Source organism: Plectropomus leopardus, chromosome 5, assembly GCF_008729295.1.
Source record: "Plectropomus leopardus isolate mb chromosome 5, YSFRI_Pleo_2.0, whole genome shotgun sequence".
NCBI lineage: Eukaryota > Metazoa > Chordata > Actinopteri > Perciformes > Serranidae > Plectropomus > Plectropomus leopardus.
In genome coordinates, this window is record NC_056467.1 from 19,626,962 (window position 1) to 19,649,523 (window position 22,562).

At 39.6% G+C, this 22,562-nt stretch overlaps 1 protein-coding gene across 1 annotated transcript in view; it reads right to left on the reverse strand.

The window, feature by feature from the left end:
- Nucleotides 1–17,671, reverse strand: part of ttc9b (tetratricopeptide repeat domain 9B) — a 34,972-nt gene extending 17,301 nt beyond the window's left edge. Inside the window, exons 1-2 of the mRNA XM_042486478.1 lie at nucleotides 17,624–17,671; nucleotides 15,029–15,617 (exon numbers count right to left, since the gene is read on the reverse strand). Of these exons, the coding sequence (XP_042342412.1) occupies nucleotides 15,029–15,497 (469 nt within the window). The 5' untranslated portion in view covers nucleotides 15,498–15,617; nucleotides 17,624–17,671. The remainder of the gene's footprint in view (nucleotides 1–15,028; nucleotides 15,618–17,623) is intronic.
- Nucleotides 17,672–22,562: the final 4,891 nt, after the last annotated feature.

Genomic DNA, 22,562 nt, shown 5'->3' on the forward strand with positions numbered 1-22,562 from the left:
TGTTAGTGAATGGGACAAAGGCCAAAACAAAAACTCAAAATACACACCAAATAATTTTTTCCCAAAGATGTTTTCTGACACTGAAGATAGTTCTCATCCCGCTGATGTTTGTTCAAGAGTTTATGTTTCTGATCAGTTCAGCAAAGCAAACCCCAGCTCTGGGGGACCGGACAGCCCCACTCCCCACCAGATCATCAAACTTTCTGTTGCTGCCGTTACACAGGTTAGATCCATCAGATTTTTGTAGAGCGATGAGAATTGATGTATCTCAAATTAATATTTGAAATAAGTTTTTGATTTCCATCACATTCCATAGCACTGCTGACTTTTTTTCTTGATGCGCCCATTTCCTAATGTTTGCATAACAGTAGTGAGTGGAAACACACTTTAATTTGCATTTCCTTTTGCCATATTTTTTTGGAAATCCAAATATAAATTAAATTTTGCGCTACATTTGGATGGAAAATGTCAGACTCTTTAAAACTTCTTACAGTTGTAGGGTTGGTTGATAATCATCTGTGGGTTCACCACTACAAACAACCCCTTTCACATACAAGTAGTAGTCACAAATAATTGAATAAGCAGCTTTAAATTTCCCATTTTAATCCTGAAATTTGCTGTATAATTTACTTCTTTTTATATGACAGCACTGGCGTGAAAGTGCTGGTAAACCGGATCCACTGAGGATCTCAGTCAGCAAAACAGGCTCAACACAACCTTTACATTTCACTACCATCATAAGCAGGGTGTAACAAGGACAAGTTTTCAATGTCAACCCCCAGCAGTGCATGGAACGGAGTCGGAAAAGCTCAAACAGCGACCAACATGGGCTTTTTATCAGCGTGGAGCTCTACAGATAAATATAAACAGCCAGTTGGTTTACTCTGCATCGTCCACTGGAGCACAGGGTGTTAGATATGCGCAAATTGCTTCAGCAAATTCTCATTACTGGTGGCTTACAGAGAATGAATACTCTGCATCTCTCTCTCTCTCTCTCTCTCTCTCTGAGGGTGTCAGGAAAGGGCAAATGTTTCAGTTTCCTCTCAGCTGATGCCATGACTTTCAACTACAGCCTAAAAAAAGCTTTGACAGACACTTTCAATTTATTCATTACTTCACACAACTGTCAGTCCACATCAGAAAATGATTACAGTCCAGAAATCTAATTCACACACATACATATTTAACACATTGCATATAACAAACACATGGACAACAAAAGAATTGTAATAAATCCCTGAGGTGTCAGCAAAATGTGATAAATGTAATTCTGCTAAAGGCACATCAATGAAAATGTATAATTCTTGTTCAAGGATGGTTAACAACTGGGAATTTTTTATGCACTGCAGAGCAACCAGACCCCATGCTGATCATTTTTGGCACATCAGAGACGCTAACCACATTAGAAATGCCTAACAGACTTTGAAAGAGCAAAGAGAGTTTCACTACAACACTGGAAACATCTGAACAAACCTCAGTACAACATTGGCCTAATAATTTATCAGGTACCCTGCAGCTTGAAAGAACAAGGTTAGCTCTGACATTTTTAGTTTTTGGTGAAATGTCTCAAAAACTAGATTGCTGTGAAATTTGGTACATAGAGCTTTTGGTGCCCAGAGGATCAATCCTAACGATGCTGGGGATCCCATGACTTTTACCTCTCCTCCAACTTTTTATTAAAATGTCTTAACAATATTGTCTGGATTGTCATGCATTTTGGTTGCACACCAATTTTGCTCATTTTATGACCGAATAAACAACACTCTCTTACCTTAACAACTTCTAAAACAATATATAATACAATATAATATAATATATAAATGGCCCACCATGCTAAAGGTGACATTTTAAACACGCCCTTAACGTCAGGAAACGGACGCAGCCCCACTCCCAAACCTTCTGGTTAGATTTCAGAAAAACATCATGGTTTGACATTAAATAAGTACTTTTGTCACTAACCCAACAAGATGGCATATGTCACATCACATACAAGTATATCAGGCTACGTTGTTATGAAAAGAACCTCGACTTTGAGACACAAACACCAGTATCCCAAGACATTCTCAATCCAAGTTGTCACATCCTTCTGCTTTGCAGTGGACATCTGAATCTACGTATCACATTTTAGGTATCCCTCTGCACTGTGTGCACAGTGTTTCAAACCTGAAGTGATTCTTTGGTGCTTCATGTAGACGCGACAGGTTCTGTCTGACCATGCTCTCAAGTGACGCTGCCTGTGCGCATACCATCTGGACGTGGCAGTTGAGATCTGGCCATAGAATAACAATGCAAACGGTAATGTTCAGCCGCGTCCTCACCTGAAAGGTGACAAAAGGGGACTTTTCGCATCACAATCTTACGTCAAATGCACTGTCAAAGTGGCAGTATTTTATAAGTTCAGAGTGAGAAAGGGCTGGGCTCCTAGGTGAAAGTCCTGTGTTTGTTTGACCCATCCACCACCATTCCCGCTCACGTTAGAGGGACTTCTTTGATACTGTACAATGTTGTGCAGATTTTGTTACTTTTTATGCTGAGTCACATTACCTCATCCTCTGCTATTATAATGACTACTACGGCTAGTAGAGGGTGCAGACTCACATTAAATGTCAGCTGTTTTTTAGGTGAGAGCAGGCTGATATATCAGCAAAACTGTTGCTGATTATAACTGTAATTTGTGCTTGCTGCTTATAAGCAAAGGTTAGCATGCTAACACACTAAACTAAATGTGAACATTACTCCTGCTAAGCAGTGACACATTACCTTTAATTCTCATCTGATTCTATGGGTTGTTGTTTTAATGAATATTAAAGAATTCATTTTTCCCAACTTTGTGAACACTTCAGAGCTTCAATTAAAAATAGATGTGACAAAAAAACAATGAAAATGTCCTCTTCTTCCGCCTTCCTCTCCCTCCGAGTCCTTGCCTGTCCCCTCTCTTTCTTTTTCTTCCTGACAGATGACTGAATCTTATTTACTCTTGTGACAGGAGTCATCTGGGCCTGTCAGGGCTCTGATATAAATCAGTTTGGTCTGGATTGGATTTCTCAGCATCCTCCCCCTCTCAATAAAAAATAAATAAAAATGCAGCTCTGAAAACCCTCCCTTCACTGCTTAGAGGTCATAGAGGCAAACATTTTCCTCCTCTCTTTCCCTACTTGTTACTCTCCTTTACAGTCTCCCTCCTCTGTTGTATAATCCCATCACATTTCTGAGTTCTGTCAAGTTTCTCCTGCTCCATCCCCCATTTCAGCCTCTGCATCATTTCTACTGACTCACCCCTTCCCCCATCCTCCAAATCTTTCTTTCTCAGCTGTGAGGTGATTCGTAGGGTGGGTACAGAAAGAAGAGTACAGTGTGAGCGGTACAGTAGAGGGAGTGCCAGTCGTACTCCTGACAGCAATGCCATGCCATCTGCAGCCCTGGCACACGACGGCTCTCATTCGGCTCTGGCCACCCCTCTGATGGCAAAGCACCAACCAAACCTCCCCCCATCCCCCTTCTCACCCTCACATGGCAATTTTTTCCCTCCTCTTCCTCCTCCATCCTCCTACGGGCACATATGTACAGAAACACGTGTTTCTTCTCTCCAAAGCACCAGGCATGTCCTTTTCATCTCCCTGCTGCTTATACAGCACTGCTTTCTCCTCATCTTAACCCCTCTATCTCACGTTTCTTCTCCCCATCTCATTTTGTCCTCACTCTCATCTTCTGCCGTTATCGCATGCACTCCACCACCTCCCCTAGTGACTGAGCTGGCAGGAGATGAAAAGGAGGAGTTTTCTGCTCTGTTCTGCCTTTGTAAGCAAGCCTCAACTGTTCACCAGCAGCGGACTGGTGAAACCAACCCATCTCTGGTGTTACACATCACTGACATTATTCTAATGCAACCCCCATCAGAGGAAAGACCGGCTCAGAGGCTGTGACGTGGTGAGTTTTCAAGGCTTTTGAGGAAGTGCAGCGTTAGCACTACGGCTCTGTGTCCTGATTGATGTCGAAGGCAGTGCTTTTATTTCTGGTCCAGCAAGGAGCAGACATTGATGCCACTAACAGATTCATTAAATCTTTAGTGTAAGGCCCGTGATTGCATGTCACGGTTCAAAAGTTCATTGATGGCCCTGAGGCTCTGAATACATGACACATGACGGGAGACGCATTTACTGCTGGTATTGACATGTGAACTGATACATTGCCTAAATCATGACAGCCGAGTCATGTGTTTTTGCATTTACAGCTGCTATTAAAATACGTTCTTGTTATTTTGATTGTACCTGAATTGTGATCAGATCTCAATATGCAAATTAGTTAGGAGTAATCAATAATAATGCGATTTTTTTCCTTAACATGTGGTCACTCTGTATACATTACATTAACTCCTGGCTGAGATTTTTATCATATTGCTAGCCCAGATTCAGATATCAATGTATTCTTCATGTTTTTTTTTTTCCCCAGATCATGTATCATATAAAGGCTGCACTTTAATAGCAGGTGTAAATAGGGTCACACATTCAGTAAAAGATGAATGTGATGCATTGAAATTGACTTCTGAATTCTGAATTTAATGTTACTCTGTTTAGGCCAAATTAAAAACTTCCTAAACTGGTAAGGAACAAAATTAAGTGCTGATCTTCATCATCAAAGTTGCTTTAATCCATGTTCTTACATTAAAGAAGTATTCCACTGCTGAAAAGATGGTCTTTTCAAAAAACTGGGCTGTCTATGTAGGAGAAAGATGCAAACACTTTTGAAAGTGGTGCTACATGACAAGAAAAACACAGAAAAGGGGCTGTGACATTTTCTTTTGCTCAAGAAGCAGAAGACCTACAACTACTAGAATGCACTGCACAGCACTGGATCAATAAACCCTCCTGCTGGTGGGTGATGTAATGCAAGCTTGGCTTTTTTGACACGGGAAACAATACGGTGACCAGCTGGTAACAATCAATCTGAAATTACAGTTAAACGGTAAGCTAAAACATGTTTCCGAAAACATTTTAGGCAAGAAACTGTTATGCTGAGTGAAGCAGCACAGGCAGGGAGGACCCACAATGCAGGAGAGCAGGCAGGTGGATTCAGAAAAGATCAGGTAGATGACAGGCAAACTGGCTGAAACAATCAGTTGGAAAAAACAAGAACGCAGTAGAAAGCAAAAAGATGCTAACTGGGGAAGTGAGAACAGGTGAGTGGACTGCAGGACAAATGAAGAACAGGAGAATATAATCAGGACAGGTCAGAACAATTACTAAAGTGGAAAAACACATAAAGACAGGAAGTAAATTCAGACATGACACATGAGAAGTGAACCTACAAAATAACAAAGGAAAGGGACTTAACAAGAATGAATACATGAAACAATGAAAAACAAACCGAAAACCTCAAAAACGAAATTCACAACATAAACTACAAACAAAAACCCAGGATCATGACAGAAATAGTTAAGTCAGTGACAGAATCTTTTTTCGATTTTATCAGCACTGCTTACTTTTAGCGTTTGATCTTAGTGTTTTTTTGCCTCAGTTTTTACAATACAGGAAACAGTATGGTGCCCACTTATGTTGACAAATTCTCATACTCCAGCCAAACAGTGCACTAAAATGTGTTTCTAATGACATTTAACATGACAAATAGGCACAACAGTAACAAAATCTTGTTTCATATTTGATCAGCACTGCTTAGTTTTACAGTTTAATCTAAGTTTGAGAGAGAGAGAGAGATGGAGAGAGACGGGCAAGCCTCTAATTTGATTTGCTTCAATACTCTTTGTGTCTGCTGTAGGTAAACATACGAAAATGCAAAAACACAATCTATAGTTCTACACAATCAACAGGCATATAGAGCCAGTGTTAATCAAGTGGATTTGAGCTGAGAGATGGAAGATGGAGGGTATTTACCACAGTCCATTTACACATACTTCTCACACAGTGTTGCTTTAACAATTGATCAAATGACTATGTGTAGTGTAAGAGTTTCCACCAGCTGGACGGAGCATTTTAGCCTTTTTCATGTCATCGTTATCTAGCAAAAAATAGGTCTTAAAACCTCTGCATGCTACCAGCTGAGCACCAAACGACATATGTCATTTTGTGCTTGTGCTTCACTAATTACAGCCTGTGACTATATTTGATATATTTTATTTCCTTGTGAACAGGAAATTTAACTAAATGTGGGGTGTACATGTTATAAACTACAACAGCACAATGGGGTCAACAAATACCAGCGGGCAAAAAGTTTTGTTTAGCCCCTCTGTAAAACCTGTCAGTAAAATGCCTCATTTAGGTCCCAAAGTTGCCTCTGTATGCAAATACAAAAGACCATTGTTAACTGGCAATGTAAAACTTGAAAGCCATGTTTTTTTCTACATTTAAAATGCATGTTTGTTTCGCTGGAGGAAATAATTGTTTTTGTTTTCAATCAACAATTTTTAAAAAATGTGACAAGTGGGTGGAAATAGCTGGATCATCATCACGACGAGCAGAGCCACTGTGAGCTGCAGCAGTTGTATGAAAAGGTGGCTGGTGTTACGAAACAAACAATTTCACTCATCCCCTCCTGCTGCCTCTCTGTTAAGGCTGTAACTCATGAGTCATTCACAGATTGAGCCAGTGAGGAGGAACAAAGGGAGATTTCAGGCAGAGATCAGAGCGAGCAGGAGTTAATGAAAAGTCAGAGTGATCACACCATCCTGCTCCCTTTACTGTTTTCTGTACACTTGCTAATGTACATTTGAAGCAATTAAAATTAATTATAGCTTTTAAAATTGTTGATACAAGTCTGTCCATGTGCTGTTTATGTAAAGCTGCTGCAGAGAGTGCTTCTTCATGATCAATATCTGGAAAAAGAGCAAACAAACTGCAGTCACATCTCTTATTTCTGTATGCCTCTCAGTGTGTTTGTGGTGGGTGGATGGATGACTGAGGCGGGCTGACAGGCAGTCTGCCTCTGGCCAACATGTTGCACCACTGTGAACTGCGACAGACACAGACGTTGGTATGGTGTAACCCATTTAGATACAGCCCTACAGGGACACACAGACTCAGGGAGTCTCCTTAACAAGACCAGCAAATAGGACATTCGTCATCCATCGTGCCTCTGTTTGACAGAATAAGGTAACATTACTGTAGTTGCTGAGACTTATATCTCTTTTTTCTTCTCTTTAACAATATTCGCTCCCCTATATAATGTTACAAACACATTTTCTCTCTGCCTGGCATTTTTTCTAAAATATTTCCTTTTTTTGACAACTCAATTAGTCTCTGCTCTCTTCTTACCTGCCTTTTTAAAATGCTTTTTCTCCCATTACTTCTTCCCATTTTGTGCTTTGTATAATTTAGCCTGCTGCTGGAAGAGTCACTTAGCGTTTAATAACAACTTCTCACTGAACATATTTAAACTTGCTGTGATCTACACACGACACCAGTTTTAACAGAAGTAAACTAAAAAACAACAAAAAACCAGACTGTAAACATGCTCCATAACATACAAGTCCAGCACTGGAAAAGTTGTTTGAGCAAAATGTTCATGATACAGGCGGCGTCACTTGAAAACACGGTCAGATGGAACCTGCTGCCGGTAATGATGGAATTGAAGGAGCCCAAGGGCGCCTATAGGGTGGGTACGATGGCTGGTGGATGGGTCCCACAAACAATGGACTTTCATGTTGAAGTCCAGACTTGGCTTCCATTTTGATTGTGATTTTTTTTCCTACACCTTACCTAAACATAACCATACATGCCAGCATGTTTGCTTGTGGACGTTCCAGTGTAACTTGCCATGTGCTGTTGTTGCCTATACATAACCACATGCAACGTCATCCCAGCATGTGCATTTATTGTCTTTACGGTAGCGGCACATAATTATCAGATACAGAAGGATACCCAACTTGTAATATGCAGACACAGACGTCCACTGACAGAACAGCAACATGTGACAACTTGGTGTGAGATAGATAGTTAGATAGATAGATAGACAGACAGATGCACAAAAAGGAAATATGCAGACAAGTACAGGGGCTCCAAAACTGTATAACAGGAAAAGCTTGCCGTCATCACAACAATGTCAAGAAAGCGAGAAAACACACACGCGTGCATGCACGCACGTACACACACACACACACACACACACACACAAGTCACGCCTGCACAAGCACACCAATACACTCCACTTAAACAAATTCAGCAATGTCAGCAATGGCTACTGAGAGAACGGCAGGACGAGCAGTGCTGAAAGCAACTCCCCTTCACTCTTACCACATACACACACAAAAACACACACACCACCACATCCCCTCAGCCAGCTGCTGCTCCTCAGGCCTGTGAATGTTGAGACAAACAAATAAACAAACAAAGAAAGAAACACACACACACACACACACACACACACACACACACACACACACACATACACGTATACATGCACTTACACTCTGACACGCAGTCAGTCACTCTCACACATGTGACTGGTGCTGCTGTTTGTTTGCTGCTCTCCTATCATGCGTCAGAACCAGAGACAGCCGACCAATCACATGGCAGCTCCTCACTCATAACCACAGCGACCACCGCCTGGTTGGCAGAACTCTGGGTAACCAGGTGGAGCCGCACAGCAAACACCAGCAGCTAGATTACTCTGAATCTAGTGAGTCACCTCTTAATGTCAGTCACTGAAAGAGTTTATTTTGTTTTTAAACTGTTCTTATAAAAGATTTCTATCTCACTTCTGCCATTTGGTTTTACTCATAATCACAGATTAAGGTCAACATGAACCACAATATCCTGATGCTAACCTTGAATATAAATTACCATGTCTAACATTTACTGACAACCCAGAGAAAAGTCATGAGTGAGAAAAATGTAATTGTGCAAATATATTCTCAGAGTAAAATTATTAGATTTACTAAAGAGCCGTGTTGATCCCAGTGACTCAAACATTTTTTTGATTTATAAGAAGAACAAGTATTTCAAATGTAATGTGGTCTCAAAGAAGTAAGAGTGAGTACTTTAATTTAAAGTGTTGAAAGACTTTGGGAAAGTTATTTGTTACCATTCAATTAGACATGAATGCTGTGAACCAACTCAACGTAAGAGTCAAGGAAAGATGATGCCGATTTTGCTGGGTTAATATTGAATTCAGCCCAATGTGGAGAATTCAAGTCCAATTTTAGGTGCATTATTAAAATGTAAGGCTGTACATTACATTTCTCTTATCGTCAAGAAAGCCCGTCCAAAGACTAAACAGTCCCTCCAGGATTTTACGATTGCAACAGTTAATGTGAATTCAGCCAATCCCCGAGAATTCTGCATGACCTTGCATTTTTGTCCAATCACGGCAACTTAACCACAAATTTGACAATTTAAAAAGGGTAAGATTTTATTACATAGTAGAGCTGTGCACAGCGTATTGATTCGCTTAATCCGCCCTCTGTGTTTATTATGAGGCAACTTCTGTGAACTTTGCAAACATATTCTCACTCTGAACTCGTCACATGGTGCCGCTCTGTCATGACCTTCCGCATCTACCTATGACGTTTTAGGTCCTTGTGTGACAGCTGTTTATGATTTGGCATGCTGTTATGGTGATTTCAACAAATGCACATGGTGGGATGATGCATCCCGTTAAAGTGATGTCACAGCATGCAGAAATCAGCACGGCCCTTATGTTTACACAATGGTTGGGATTAGACCAAAAAATCCATGGATGATTAGGTTTAGGCAAAAGAGGCACATGGTAAGTGGAAACAACCCCACACACATCCACACCAGCCGCATTCCACTTGGAAGTGGAAGGTGGCTTTTGGCGTCATGCTCATATGCTGAAAGCACTGACAGAGCGGCGCTATTTGACGAGTTCAGAATGAGAAGAGGCTGGCTCTGCAGCGGGGATGGAGTCACGCACACAGTGGCAGGGCTAACTGTATATCATCACATAGCTAACAGTAGCATCACATAGATAATGTTACCCAAAGGTTATTAATGACAGAGTAGAGCTGTTTCAGGCTGAGATTGTTTGGACCTTTTAACGGCTATGTGTTGGATGTGTTGTGTTGTGGAACAAGAGGAGCATGTGCAGTTGGCATGCTTGCTATGCCTAAAGTCCACGCGGTCACCAAAAATGGGCTGCACACAGATGTCAGCATAGTTTTCAAGTAGACCCTTGTGGACATGGGTGGATGACAACATTTACGTCACTAGGACCAAAGCAGACCAACACAGACGCCGATACTATGAATTTGCCCATATTCTGTGGCAAACACTGATTGCCTATAATGAGAGGCTCAGAATCCCAGATGGCATTGCAACTACTTTTGCAATTTTCACTTGCCCCCACAATTTTATGGCAAAAAAAATCCTGAAAACACTGAGAAATGCATGGCAATGTTTTTAAAAAGCTGCCATGAGATCGGGCATTTCAAATTCGTGGAAGGACTGACTTAGAACCAAAAATTAAGTGATTCTATTAACAAGATTGGCACATGTAGCTAAAGACTGGTGTGTCTTCTTCCTTTACTTCATATACCTCCATTAAAACATATCAATGTGCCACAAGGTTATACATGGTTACACCACCCAGCTGCTGTAAACATGCACTATAGTGCTCCAAATGTGTATTAATCTAGTTTAAAATAGTCCCCAATAAATGCAGTATTTTCTCTTGTTTTGTTTGCTAAAACCACAGCGCCCAGCTGTTGTGGGAAATTACTGAGCCTATTTTAAAAATACAACTATATGAGAGCAGTTTTCTTTAAAGATTTCCATCCTCACTAGAAACAGATGGGCTGCGGTGTGAGGCAGATAGGGGAGGGAAGCTGGAAAGTACAGAGAGACGGACAAACAGGCTGTTGGTTTTAGTCGTTTCATGGGATTTGTGTCATTTTTAAACAAAGACAGCCACAAGGGAAACCATAACGTGACAGGAAGCTGTTGGGGTTTAAGGTTAATGATGTGGTACAATGTGGAGCAGACGCCATCAGTCATTAAAATGGTGATGCGTGTCAGCTGGAATATGAATGTAAATATTGCATAAACTGCCCATATAAACATATTAATCAGAGTCAAGCACATACATTAATATAGTCAGTGTAAACACAGTCATCGGTGACAAAGCAAGAGGTTTCTTTGTGTGTGTGTGTGAGTGCGCATGTGCACACACTCCTGTTTGAAGCAGCAGCGAGGGGCGGGTTTGAGATTAATACAACAACAGGGAAAAGGCCCGGTGATGGTTGCCATGGTAAATATGGCCCCCTGTCGTGTGCTAGCAGTTCCTTCCTCCCCCTCTTCTCCCCTCTCTGTACCACTGCTCTCTACTATTTCTCTATTAAACCACTCTACTGAACTTCCTTGTAATTTCGACCACATCTCCTGTTTTTGCTTACTGCCCCCCCCCTGACAATTCTCCTTTTTCCTTCCTTTTTTCACTCCCCCTCGCTCCTCTCCTCCTTCCCTCCCCCATCCTTTCCTTCACGCCACAGTGGGCTCCCCACAGGCTCCAGACAGGGCCCTGAACGCTGCACAGAACAAGGCGACCTTCAATGCATCATGGCAGGCTGGCACCTACACACAAGCAACGACACAACATCACTGCTGCCCCCGCCGTGACCCAAAACCACAACAACACGCATCAACACAAATGTGTTATAAGACTCCACCGATGTCTTATAAGTGATGTGATAGAACACCTCTATCATATCATTTCTGGATGTCAACGTTCATCATGATCTGCTGCTCAGTCTGCATACTGAGAAAATGCTGTCCCGATAATTACATTTTTACAACCAAGCCGTGGGCAATATATTCATCATTATAGATTTTCTTCTGTCACTTTACACATATTGTCAGTATTTCTAGATATAGTAAATCCTCATACACTCTTTTGTTGTTTTAAATGAAAATACAAAACAATCATAGGACATATTTCATCCTGAACACTTTCTGAAATACTGAAAATCATGCTTGATGGTAATGAACAGTAACTGATAGAGGATGAAAAATGATTCTCTTCATTCAGTAATTTTACATTATGATATATTTCACATACTCTGTGAACACATACTATATCTGTGATAAAATTTTAAAGGTCCTATGTGTAGAATTTAGGGTGAAGTATGTTTTTTTAAGTATGTTTTCTTTAGTGTAAAATGAGAACCATGTTTTCGTTACATCTGAATGAGCTGTTCATATCTTCATATGGAGTGGGTTCTTGTCTACAGAGATCGTTATGTTACACCGCCGTTTTTCTACAGTAGCTTAGAACAGACAAACCAAACACTAGTTCTGCATAGTACGTTTTTGTGACAACCAACATAGTTAGCAGCCCCTCTGCGATGATCAGCGTTGAAAAATCACAGATTTCTTCCACTGTGAAACTGTTTTACAGTGTTTTTACTGGTTTAAATCTCCAGGTCCATTTGATTAGAGGGGGAGAGACTTATTCATTCTGCTCATACTAAAAACCTCTTGAACATCTGGACTTTAAATTATTAGAGAAAAAAGATAAGCACAAAGGGCTTAGCACCACACTGCTCCTTTAAAAAGGACAGGCTCTGATAGAGTGCTAAATGTAAGCATATTTAGCTTAAAATTAAATGATTAGTCATATTTGAAAAAACTTAAGCGAAATAAAACATCACAGAAACAGTCTGTGAAATCACTGATAAAATGCAGCTCCACTCACCCTGATTTAAGCACGCTTCACCCCATATACTTTAGCTACTGCAATACCCAAGAGCATAGTACAGCATTTCTTAAGACTTCATGTGGTGAAGCCAAGGAATGCAAAATGTTTGTTAACATGACTGAAATTACTGCACACTGAGCTAACATACCATCCTTTCAAGCTAACACACACACGAGCAAAACTACATTATGTCAGTCAATATCAGTCAAAACAAGGAGAGAAATATTGACAAACCTTGTATTTTTATTAGCCAGGTGCTTGTGAAAGACATTTTTTAGTGTTTTCTGAAGCTGACCAAATGATTAACTGAGAAAAAAATCAATAATAAAATAAACCACTGAAAGTTTTTATGAGCTTAATAGGCCTATTTTTGTAGGGACCGCTGCAGGTGCTACAGTGATGGAGCAGTAATGAGTTCATCTTTTCTGTGCTCCAGGAGCTCAGTTAACCCTGTATAGTCCCTGTAGTTAAGCTGCCATTAGACACAACCTTACATCACCCTCTGGATGGTTGAGAGGACGTCTTCTCACCTCAGACCCTCTTGTGAAATGTCACAAAACATGACAAGGTGTCACATACATACTTAATGTTAACGTATACATTTCCGAACACGAGGCTCTGTGGCTTTATTTACTTATTGTCTTATGATTTCGTCTTTCTGGTGAGCTAATTCCTATAACAACAACAACAACACTATAACAACAACAACAACAACAACAACAACAACAACAATAATAATAATAATAACAATAATAACAATAATAATAATAATACCACTGAAAAATGAAGAAATGCGCTGAAAAGAAATGACACACCGACCATTTGAAATGCTGTTTAAGAGCCTGACAAAGGCATGGCAATGATAAGATTTAAATATGGGCAAAATAATGCACCAATTTGGTCAGCCAGTGTGCACATTTTAAATGTGTACATTTCAATTACCCTCAGTATTTAAAACAGCTCATGGTACCGTTTCCCTTGAATTATCATTTGGTAATTATAAACCTTCTTCTAAATAGAATAATCTGCCTGTTAATATTCGATCCATATGATCTTGCCCTTTGTTTAAAAATGCCCTGTCTTTGTATGATGGGATCAGCGGTGCATGCCCATAATAGCACGTTTATTAATTAGTTTAATTAGGTTTTATAACTTTAATAATTAATGCTAACACTGACACTGTCTATATCTGAAGTATGTTCTCTTGATTTTGTATGTCTTATTACTTGATATCTTTTGTTTTGTTTTTGTTGTTGTCAGGTTTTAGTCTTTTTTGTGTTGTTTGGTTGTCATTGCTGTCTCTTTGTTTAGTTTTGTCATATTTGGTATCGTTTTATTATCATGTTACATTTTTCTGTTAAATGTCATGTTTAATTGTGCTTATATTTTATTATTTTTGTTGAGGACCCCCTTAAAAACAAGATGGCAAATCTCAAGGGGTTATTCACGGGGGTGTGTCTAGGGTGATCTGGGCCTGAAATCTGATCGGCCACTCCAGGTGCCACCAGATTATGATCGGCTATCTGCCCAGTCAGTCTGAACTGTTCGATGAGAAACCGACTTTTCTTTTATAGATGCAATTTAGTCTTAAACCTGAGAGGCAGTAATGTGCCAGCATGGTGTCTAGCCTTACTAATTTTACATAAAAAAAAAAATGTATACAACTGTGAAAAAGTTTATTCACATAGACTTATTCATTTTAATTTTGCTGGCACTTTATTCTTGCTATTGTACTATTTACTTTTGAAGGAATAATTTCTTTAACAAAATATGGAAGCGTTATTTTAAATTTGTGTGGTGTCACTCTGTTGTGTGGTGCTTGGTCTATTTATCTTTTAAACTAATTATAAAAAAGGACTGTAAGACACTGTAATGCTAGTAATCAAAGTAGGTATGGGTAGTAGAGGCAAAAATGACAAATTAAAGCTATGCCGATGCATGTGTCTGCAGTGGCACTCATACTTCATGCCACCCCTGGATAAGTCAGTGCCCCACTTGAGCCACCCTAGTACAAAAAAAAAAAAAGTCTAAACACGCCACTGGTTATTCCTAATAAAGAATATCTTATAAATAGGCATGTCAATGACACGATTTAATTGTGGGCTAAATAATGCAGTAATTTGGTCGGAGAGTGCGCGCACATCCATCTATATTCTGCATTAAATCAGCACCAAGAAGACACACTGTGATCTATTCCTGTAGTGTTATTTTCTATTTTCTCTGCCTCTGCACAAACCCAGCACCTGCAGAAATAACCACAGCCTACGAGCTTGTGTGGACCCGATGAACCGGAGCGAACAATGGTGTCAGCAGTCCTCCTGAAGGTCTGGGTGTTTTTGTGGGGGTGTACCGGCGTGCAGCTCACCTGTGAGGCTGTCGTAGCACTCGATCTCGGTGCTCTCCACGGCTCTCCGCTGCTCCTCGGTCAGCTTGGCGGCGGCTTGGTTCAGCAGGTTGACCTCGGAGCCCGTCGTCCCGTCGACAACATGCACCCCTTTGAGTTGCAGCAGCGCCCGGTGGTACTTGCCGATCGCTTCCCGAAATTTCTTCTCCTTGTAGCAGCGGTGACCCTCCGCCTTGAAGTCGATGGCTTTCTGGATCTTCGCCTCCATCTCCATTTCAGCCGAGCCGGCTCGGTACCCACCGCCTCCTCCTCCGTCTCCTCCGGCGGCCGCTGCCAGGCTCCGGCCGCCGGTCTCAGGGTAGCTTTTGAGGCTCTTTATCGGGTGCTGTTTGGCTTCCATGTCTCTCAGTGAGAGCGGCGGCAGCGGGCCATGGTGCTCGGACACGAAGGTGTGTTTCTGCGGGGAGGACCGGAGCAGCGTGCTGTGCATAAAGGATGCGGGATGGAGCGGCAGAGGCGGCGGAGCAGTTGGCGGCACCGGGGAGACGACGAGCCTCGGAAAACAGCCAACAAAACTGCTTCAGAGACGTCTCCGCTTTGTCTGCTTTTCCTAAACAATAAATATTAATAAAATTTAAAGGATTTTTGCAGTTAAAAACATAGAAATCAGGCTAAAACAGCCAGTTGAAACATCCTGAAATTTCCCAACCGTCGAAAAAAAACCCTGACTCCTCGCGGTGGTTCTCTCGCGGAAGGATGCTCGAGTGGATTTCTATGGTTGCAAGCTCCGAGGCACGCGCAGCTTCAGCACCACAAACAGCGCACACACGACAACCTCTACCGCACAGCATTGTGGGAGAGAAAAAAAGAGAAGTCGTGAGGCGTTACTGCAGTCCAGATTTTACATGGCAAAAACCGGAGAAACGTGCAGAAATATGATGACACGATCTTTTATTGCCAAAAAAATCACTGCACTTTGGCAAAGTGGTGTATGAATTTTATAATTATACGCATAGTTGCCCATACATAATGTCTTATTAGCATATTTATTAGACTGTTAGGCACAGGCTGCATCAGTACCCTCCCATTTACTATATTTAAATGATTAATTAGGGTGAATTCAGGTAATGTGGGACACTTTTTGGCATATGCCGCCAGAAGGCTTACCAAAAATGTTAAGTGGTAAAGTGATGTTTCAATAAATAATGTGAGGCTTTGTTGACATTTTAATCTAGGAATAAAATGTGAATGCAAATTCGTTTAGAAGCTTAACACCTTTAAACATACAATGACCCCCTCCCAGGCTGCATGTTCAGGTAATGTGGAGAAATACAGGCTTCTTGGGCACTTGGTAAATGCAAAACCTTTTTAAAACAAGAAACAACCACGTAATTCAATTTAGAAGGAGAAACTATCATTTTAAAATGACCAGCGAAAGGTAATACAGGCCATTTCTATTTAAACAATGTAATATAGTTGACACAATGATACAGTTATACCATGCAACCAACTGATGATAATATTTCTTGATCATCATGTCATTTCACTTCTGTCAACATGTTAATCATGTCATCATGTAAAATAAATCCAATTTCAATAATAATGGCTGTGGTAGGGGGAAACACTGATTGTCAAAGTTGTTCATCAACTTAACCTAAATGATTGCCCTTCCTATATGTAGGTAAACTAAACTAGATTTGGGCAACTGTCTCTATTTAATTGAAGTTCATATAATACTGGGTGCAAATGTGTAAGGGTGGTGGATAGAGTTATTGTGTGTTACTCAAGGGCATGCTGATGACAATTGATTATATTATAGTTTAAAGGCATAAATAAAACATGGTGTCCCACTGTCCTTAACATTTGAGGTATGTGGGATAGTGACATAAAACATGTTTTTACAAAAACAAAGCATTGTTTTACAAAATTATTTGTGAGTTTCAAGTAGTGGTTTAACCACTTCATTATGATCCAGTAGTATGGGTTGTCCCTTAATTAACAGCCTTTCCATTAACAGCCTTATCAATGAGAAATAATGTCTTAAGCTGCTGAACTTATCATGTGCTCACACTGCACAGACTACCTTTTTATACAGACCATGCTCACTCTGGTAATGTCAGACTAATCCAAACCATTGATTCATTGCAATTAGTATTACAGCAACAACTCATGATCAGTTTTGGTGATTGGCTGTTCCTTTTGCACATATCAAATCATTAAAATGTTTATCTGTCCCACATTACTTGATGTCCCACCTTACACGAACTCCCTCATATCCTCCTGATATGTTGCACATTACGTCACTCCCTTTGTTTGGAAGAGGGCAGTCTTCGTAAACAATTACAATAAAAAAACAATCGGATTCAGGCAGCTTTTACTTCAATTTATATCCCCTCTTTAGATATACAATTATCTTTAAAGGGGAGTGCCTGATGACTTCAGATAAGGTTTTCAAGGAGATGGAGACGGACAGCAGGAGGCTGCAGAGGAGGAGCAGGAGGAGAGCGACCTCAAGGGGACACAGTCTTAATTACACTTAACCTGCAGCACAGCCAATCATTTCACAGATTACACATTCTTCTCTCTTCAGTTGTGTGATTTCTGCAAGGTTGTTACCTTGATTCCTTGCATAATCTCTGAGGTGTGATTCATCTGGTTCGTGCGGAGGAAAGCCTCACATGAGGCTCACTCAGTGCGGGCGATCCTCTCGCTGAGTCATGCAAACATCTGTAGTCTCTCAGCAGTATTTGCTCCTTGCTTTGTGGAGAGTGGTCACACGGTGTATCAGCTCCTCCTGATTTTAACAAGCATACAAATAATAATTCATTAGCCTACAGTGAAATTTAAGATACATGCAGGTGTTTGAGTAAAACTAAAAGGACCATACTGCTTGTCTATCAATGCTGTCAAGATGTAAAAAAAACCCCAAAAAAACAAGCTGATTCAACATAAAATAAATTTTAACCTGGCTGCCTAAAAATGTTGGGTAAGGCAGGCTAAGAAAATTCAGTTGTTTACATGAGTTCCTTAACCCTTTAAAACCTGGGCGAATTGGCTTGATTTCTTTCAAAACTTTGGGAAGAAGGTAATCAGCAGCTTAAGAAATTACCAAAATAAAACCAGACAACATTGTGTATACATAAAAATAAAGTTGGCTAAACTAAGCAACTTGTTGAATTAGCTAGCTTATCTTTTTCAGGTATAGTTAATCTTACTTGCAATCTTAAGTTCATACATCACACCATAAATAGTAGACTGAAAAAAATGATCAGTAATGTCATTCTGTATTTCTATTACAACAATGTGAGCTTTTAACTCCCTCTGAAAATGCCACCATATTGCCAAATTCAGAATTGATACTGGACAATCCTCTGAGCGAATTATTTAAAAATGCCCATGAATTGTTTACTGTAGACTCATCCAATATAAATATAACATTACAAGGCTGAAAAAAAGAATATGTGCAGTCTAGCTACTTCTTTTAAGGTTGTCTGTTTAATGTTAGCTGTGTTAACTGTAGTGGCCTTGCTAAAAATCAATGTTTGTTCAGTTACTAAAACTGCTGCTGCAGGATTTACCATGAAAGTCCTTTGAAGCACATCTGGTTTCACTGTTCAACACTTAAACCAATCTTGCCATAAACAGAAGAAGAGTTAAAGCTTCCTAACTTGGGAATTTCTGGTACAACATGACATTTCTTGTAGCACATGGTGCTGTAGGAAGTGATCAGCCATTGCTGACTGTATGGGGTTGCCTATGCACTTTTGCAGGGGTCATACACACACACACACAAACACACACACATACACACACACACACACACATTCCTGTATGGGCATTGAAGTGAGGTCCAGATAGGTTCAGATCAGGAGTGAGGTCCACCCTTTCTGCTATATTTAGAGACAACTTGATACTACATTTAAACACTAGGTGGCCCCCTAACCCCAGTTTCCACATCAGCTTTATAAAAAGCACAAAGGAAAAATATTTGTGAAAAAGTTTGGTACCACTTGATTGAGGACCTTTTCATGGCTGGTTCAGTTTCTGATCAGGTTTCATTAATTTGTGTTTTTTGCTTGTAGTTCCCATTTGTTCCCATTTTATGTTTTACTATGGACAAAACTAATACTAATACTAATACAGAATATCAAAAATTAATGCTGTATCCCTCCATCAGACTTGTATAAAAAACTACAGTTGTACTTAAACTGCACAAATATTCCTCTGCCTAAGTGTGATACACATTATTATTATTATTATTATTATTATTATTATTATTATTATATCACACAATTTACAAAAAACTGCCAAAATGTCAATATCCGTTGACAGAACTCAGTTTATTTAAATTGAGACATTGCTGATGCTTGGGAAGTGAAGTGCAGTAGGTGCATTAAAGTGCAATCACCTTGAGTTTACTGTAAACCAAAAAATACAGAAAACGCAACGAAAATATAAAAGTGTAAACAAATAAACGAAAAGCACTTTACTTCATCCACTTCTAACCAACTTCAGATAATTAACAGGTTTTTTTTTAACATCACTAGCCAGCTACTGCCTTAACCATACAGTAATACGTCTTCACTAAAGTTGCCATGAACAGACCTTTAGTCCAGTCTTTCAGTCAGGCTACCTGCGTGAGTATTACTACTCACCTGAGTGCCACAACATAAACATAACAAAATAACAGTGAACAGTAATAGAATGTTAAGCGCAAGTACCCTGAATTTTCATTCAATCACAGTACTTGGTAGGATGCAAGTAACATTTCAAACCAGCAACTGTCTCAAACATTAAGACTTTGAACAATAAAGTCGTAATACAATTTGCAAGGTCTTCAATACTCAAGTTTGCGCATCGCAGATCTTCGGTTGAAGGTGACGATTGCATTGTAAACAAAGTTCTTGATGTCCTTCCATGATCTCTGACTCAGGGCTGCTTCTGCATTTTTGGCCCGCATGCAGTCTTCTTTGCAGGGAACTCTGAGTTCCTTGATGTTTTTCTTCAGATGTTTGTGAATGGCTTCTTTTTCTTCCTTAGTCCATGGTCTCCGTGCTGTTACTTTAGGCAGCTCTACAAATGACAAAGATAATGATGCAGATTTTGTAATGTTCAATAATTAGATTACAGTACAGATTTCTTGACTTAGCTCATGCACAGCTTGCAGACAATCACAGAGAGCACTTAATGGTTGCTGTGTATATGCCTTTGTGCCCAGTCTGGAAGAAGTCTGGAAGAACTCACCCTTGTCTTTCACTTTCTTCTTCATTTTCTTCTGTGAAAGTCTCTTTTCTACAACAACAATAATTAATAGTATTGGTGAAATCTCAAATATAATGGATATTAAATATGCTACTTTTCAAGTGCCAACATTAAAATCTGACAACCAAGACCTCATTAACAGCTAACTCTTCGATTTCTTAAGTAAAACTTGTAAGCTTTAGCACTCTTGAACATAAAAAAAATAGTTCTTGCTAATGTACATCACCAAGGAATAATTAAGTCAATAAAAAGACACTGACCCATCGTGAAGCCGATTTGCTTCATTCACAGTCATCTTGATCAGTTTTATTCTGTTTAGCTGTTCATTAACTACTGTTGATTTCTCCCTTTGTCTTCAGGGTACAACACACCATTATTTGACTTAGAACAGCTATAAATTGTACTCAAACTAAAGGGTAAAATGATGAGAAGTATTGCACAAAGACTTGGGGTGTAAAGTAGTAACCTACTTGTCCTTTTAATACTGATACTTTCACATTCAAATTCTACCATTTAAAACAAATACCAGGATCCTTTTGGTGAGAAGGCAGGAGTATACAAACAACAACCATTCAACTTACCATCCTCAAAGCATGGGGCAGATTTCTTTCTTGGTGAGAAAAGGTCAGAAAATCCATCTGAAAAAAAGGGAAAAGAGTGACATATGTGACACCTCTAGATCCAGAGGATATTTGGATGATTTTAGGGCTGTTGCATCAACTACTCTTCTGTTTTCTCTCCTCACATGGCAACAGTTTCAAAAATATATGTGTCTCTCCACTGCAGAGACAAGAGTTTGATACAAGAGCCATATTTTCAGCAGTGAAATACTCCTTTAAGAGAACTGAAGGCATATAACTGTTTCTAGAAATCAATAACATGGAGTTTACAAAGTTTTGTATTGAAATGTTTAAAATGGACAGCAACTGTTTTTTAGAAAAACCTACCATCATCCACCTCTCTGGCCCCTTTTTCTGCTTTTTGTGGGACAGAAGACAATGTGGGAATTTCAACTGTGAAAGAAAACAAAGGTCAAAAATATTATTGCTCTAATCCTCAAGTATAAAAACTGCTGTTGATTAAAATAATTTTATTTTTCCAGGCTGTAGTGACCAAGAACAAAAACACTGGAGTCTACTTCTCTCCTTCAGCTATAGTGGGAACCATTCATTTTGCCCTGACAGTGAAAGTCAAATAAAGTGTGCTAAAAGGACCAAGGTTTTTACATTCATCTATTAGCTCTTTATATCAGGCAACAACATCATCTGATCTAATTCACATTTATATTTAATATTTGGAATCTCAGTATGGAGTGGAAATGTTGGCAAGCTCACGTCCATCAGCTGCCACAAAACTGCTGTCAGCGCTCTGTATACTCAAGAGGATATTTAAGACTTCATTTTAACTTGCCATCTACATCTGAACTCCCATCCTCATCGCAGGGTCGAAGTCTCTTTTGGAGGGGGGAGAGGTGTGAGCATCCATCTGAATAATGAGAAAACAGAAAATGAGACCTCATATTGTAAAATGTCAGAAAGAAAAAGAGTCAAAGCAGGCTACTACATCTGCAAAGAGTTAAGATGTGTTTATACACCATTTCAATAAAACTGCTTTGCCATTAAATCCTCATAGAGACTGGTATAATGTCTGTATTGTACAGATTTTGTTGACACTTTCATAGAGCAATTATTTCAGTTCTGCGTTTCATCATTAACATCATGATGGTGTTTTACTGGACTACATTATATTTAAAAATGTTTTTAATCTGTTCTGTATGTAAACAGGGAGGACAAAACATTCACCTAAATAATCTAGTGCAGTACAACAGCACCTTTAACTATGACCTTAATAAATAATATCTAACTAAACTTAAAGATTTCAACAGAATGTGATGAGCTATTATAGACTGATGTAGCGGCTGGGATGTTGTAGTCAATTACAATAAACTTAACAAGTGAACCTAAACATACAGGGAGTCACTGAGAAAAGACGCAGGATACAAGTTACAATCACTTTCACTACTATTGTAACCTTGCATTATTGTTTTAATACATTTCTTTGTCTATAAAATGAATGAAAATATTGAATATGCCCAAAAGATATTTAGTTTATATAAACCAGAGAGAGGCATTAGATCCTCACATCTGAGAAGCTGGAACCAGCAAATGTGTTAAAGGATGAATCAATAAAATCAAAATGGTTGCAGATGAAATTATTAACTCTTAGGAGATCCTAGGGACATTTTGTACCATTCAGTTTTTTATTTTGAAGCCATTTTGGCTGTGTTGAATGA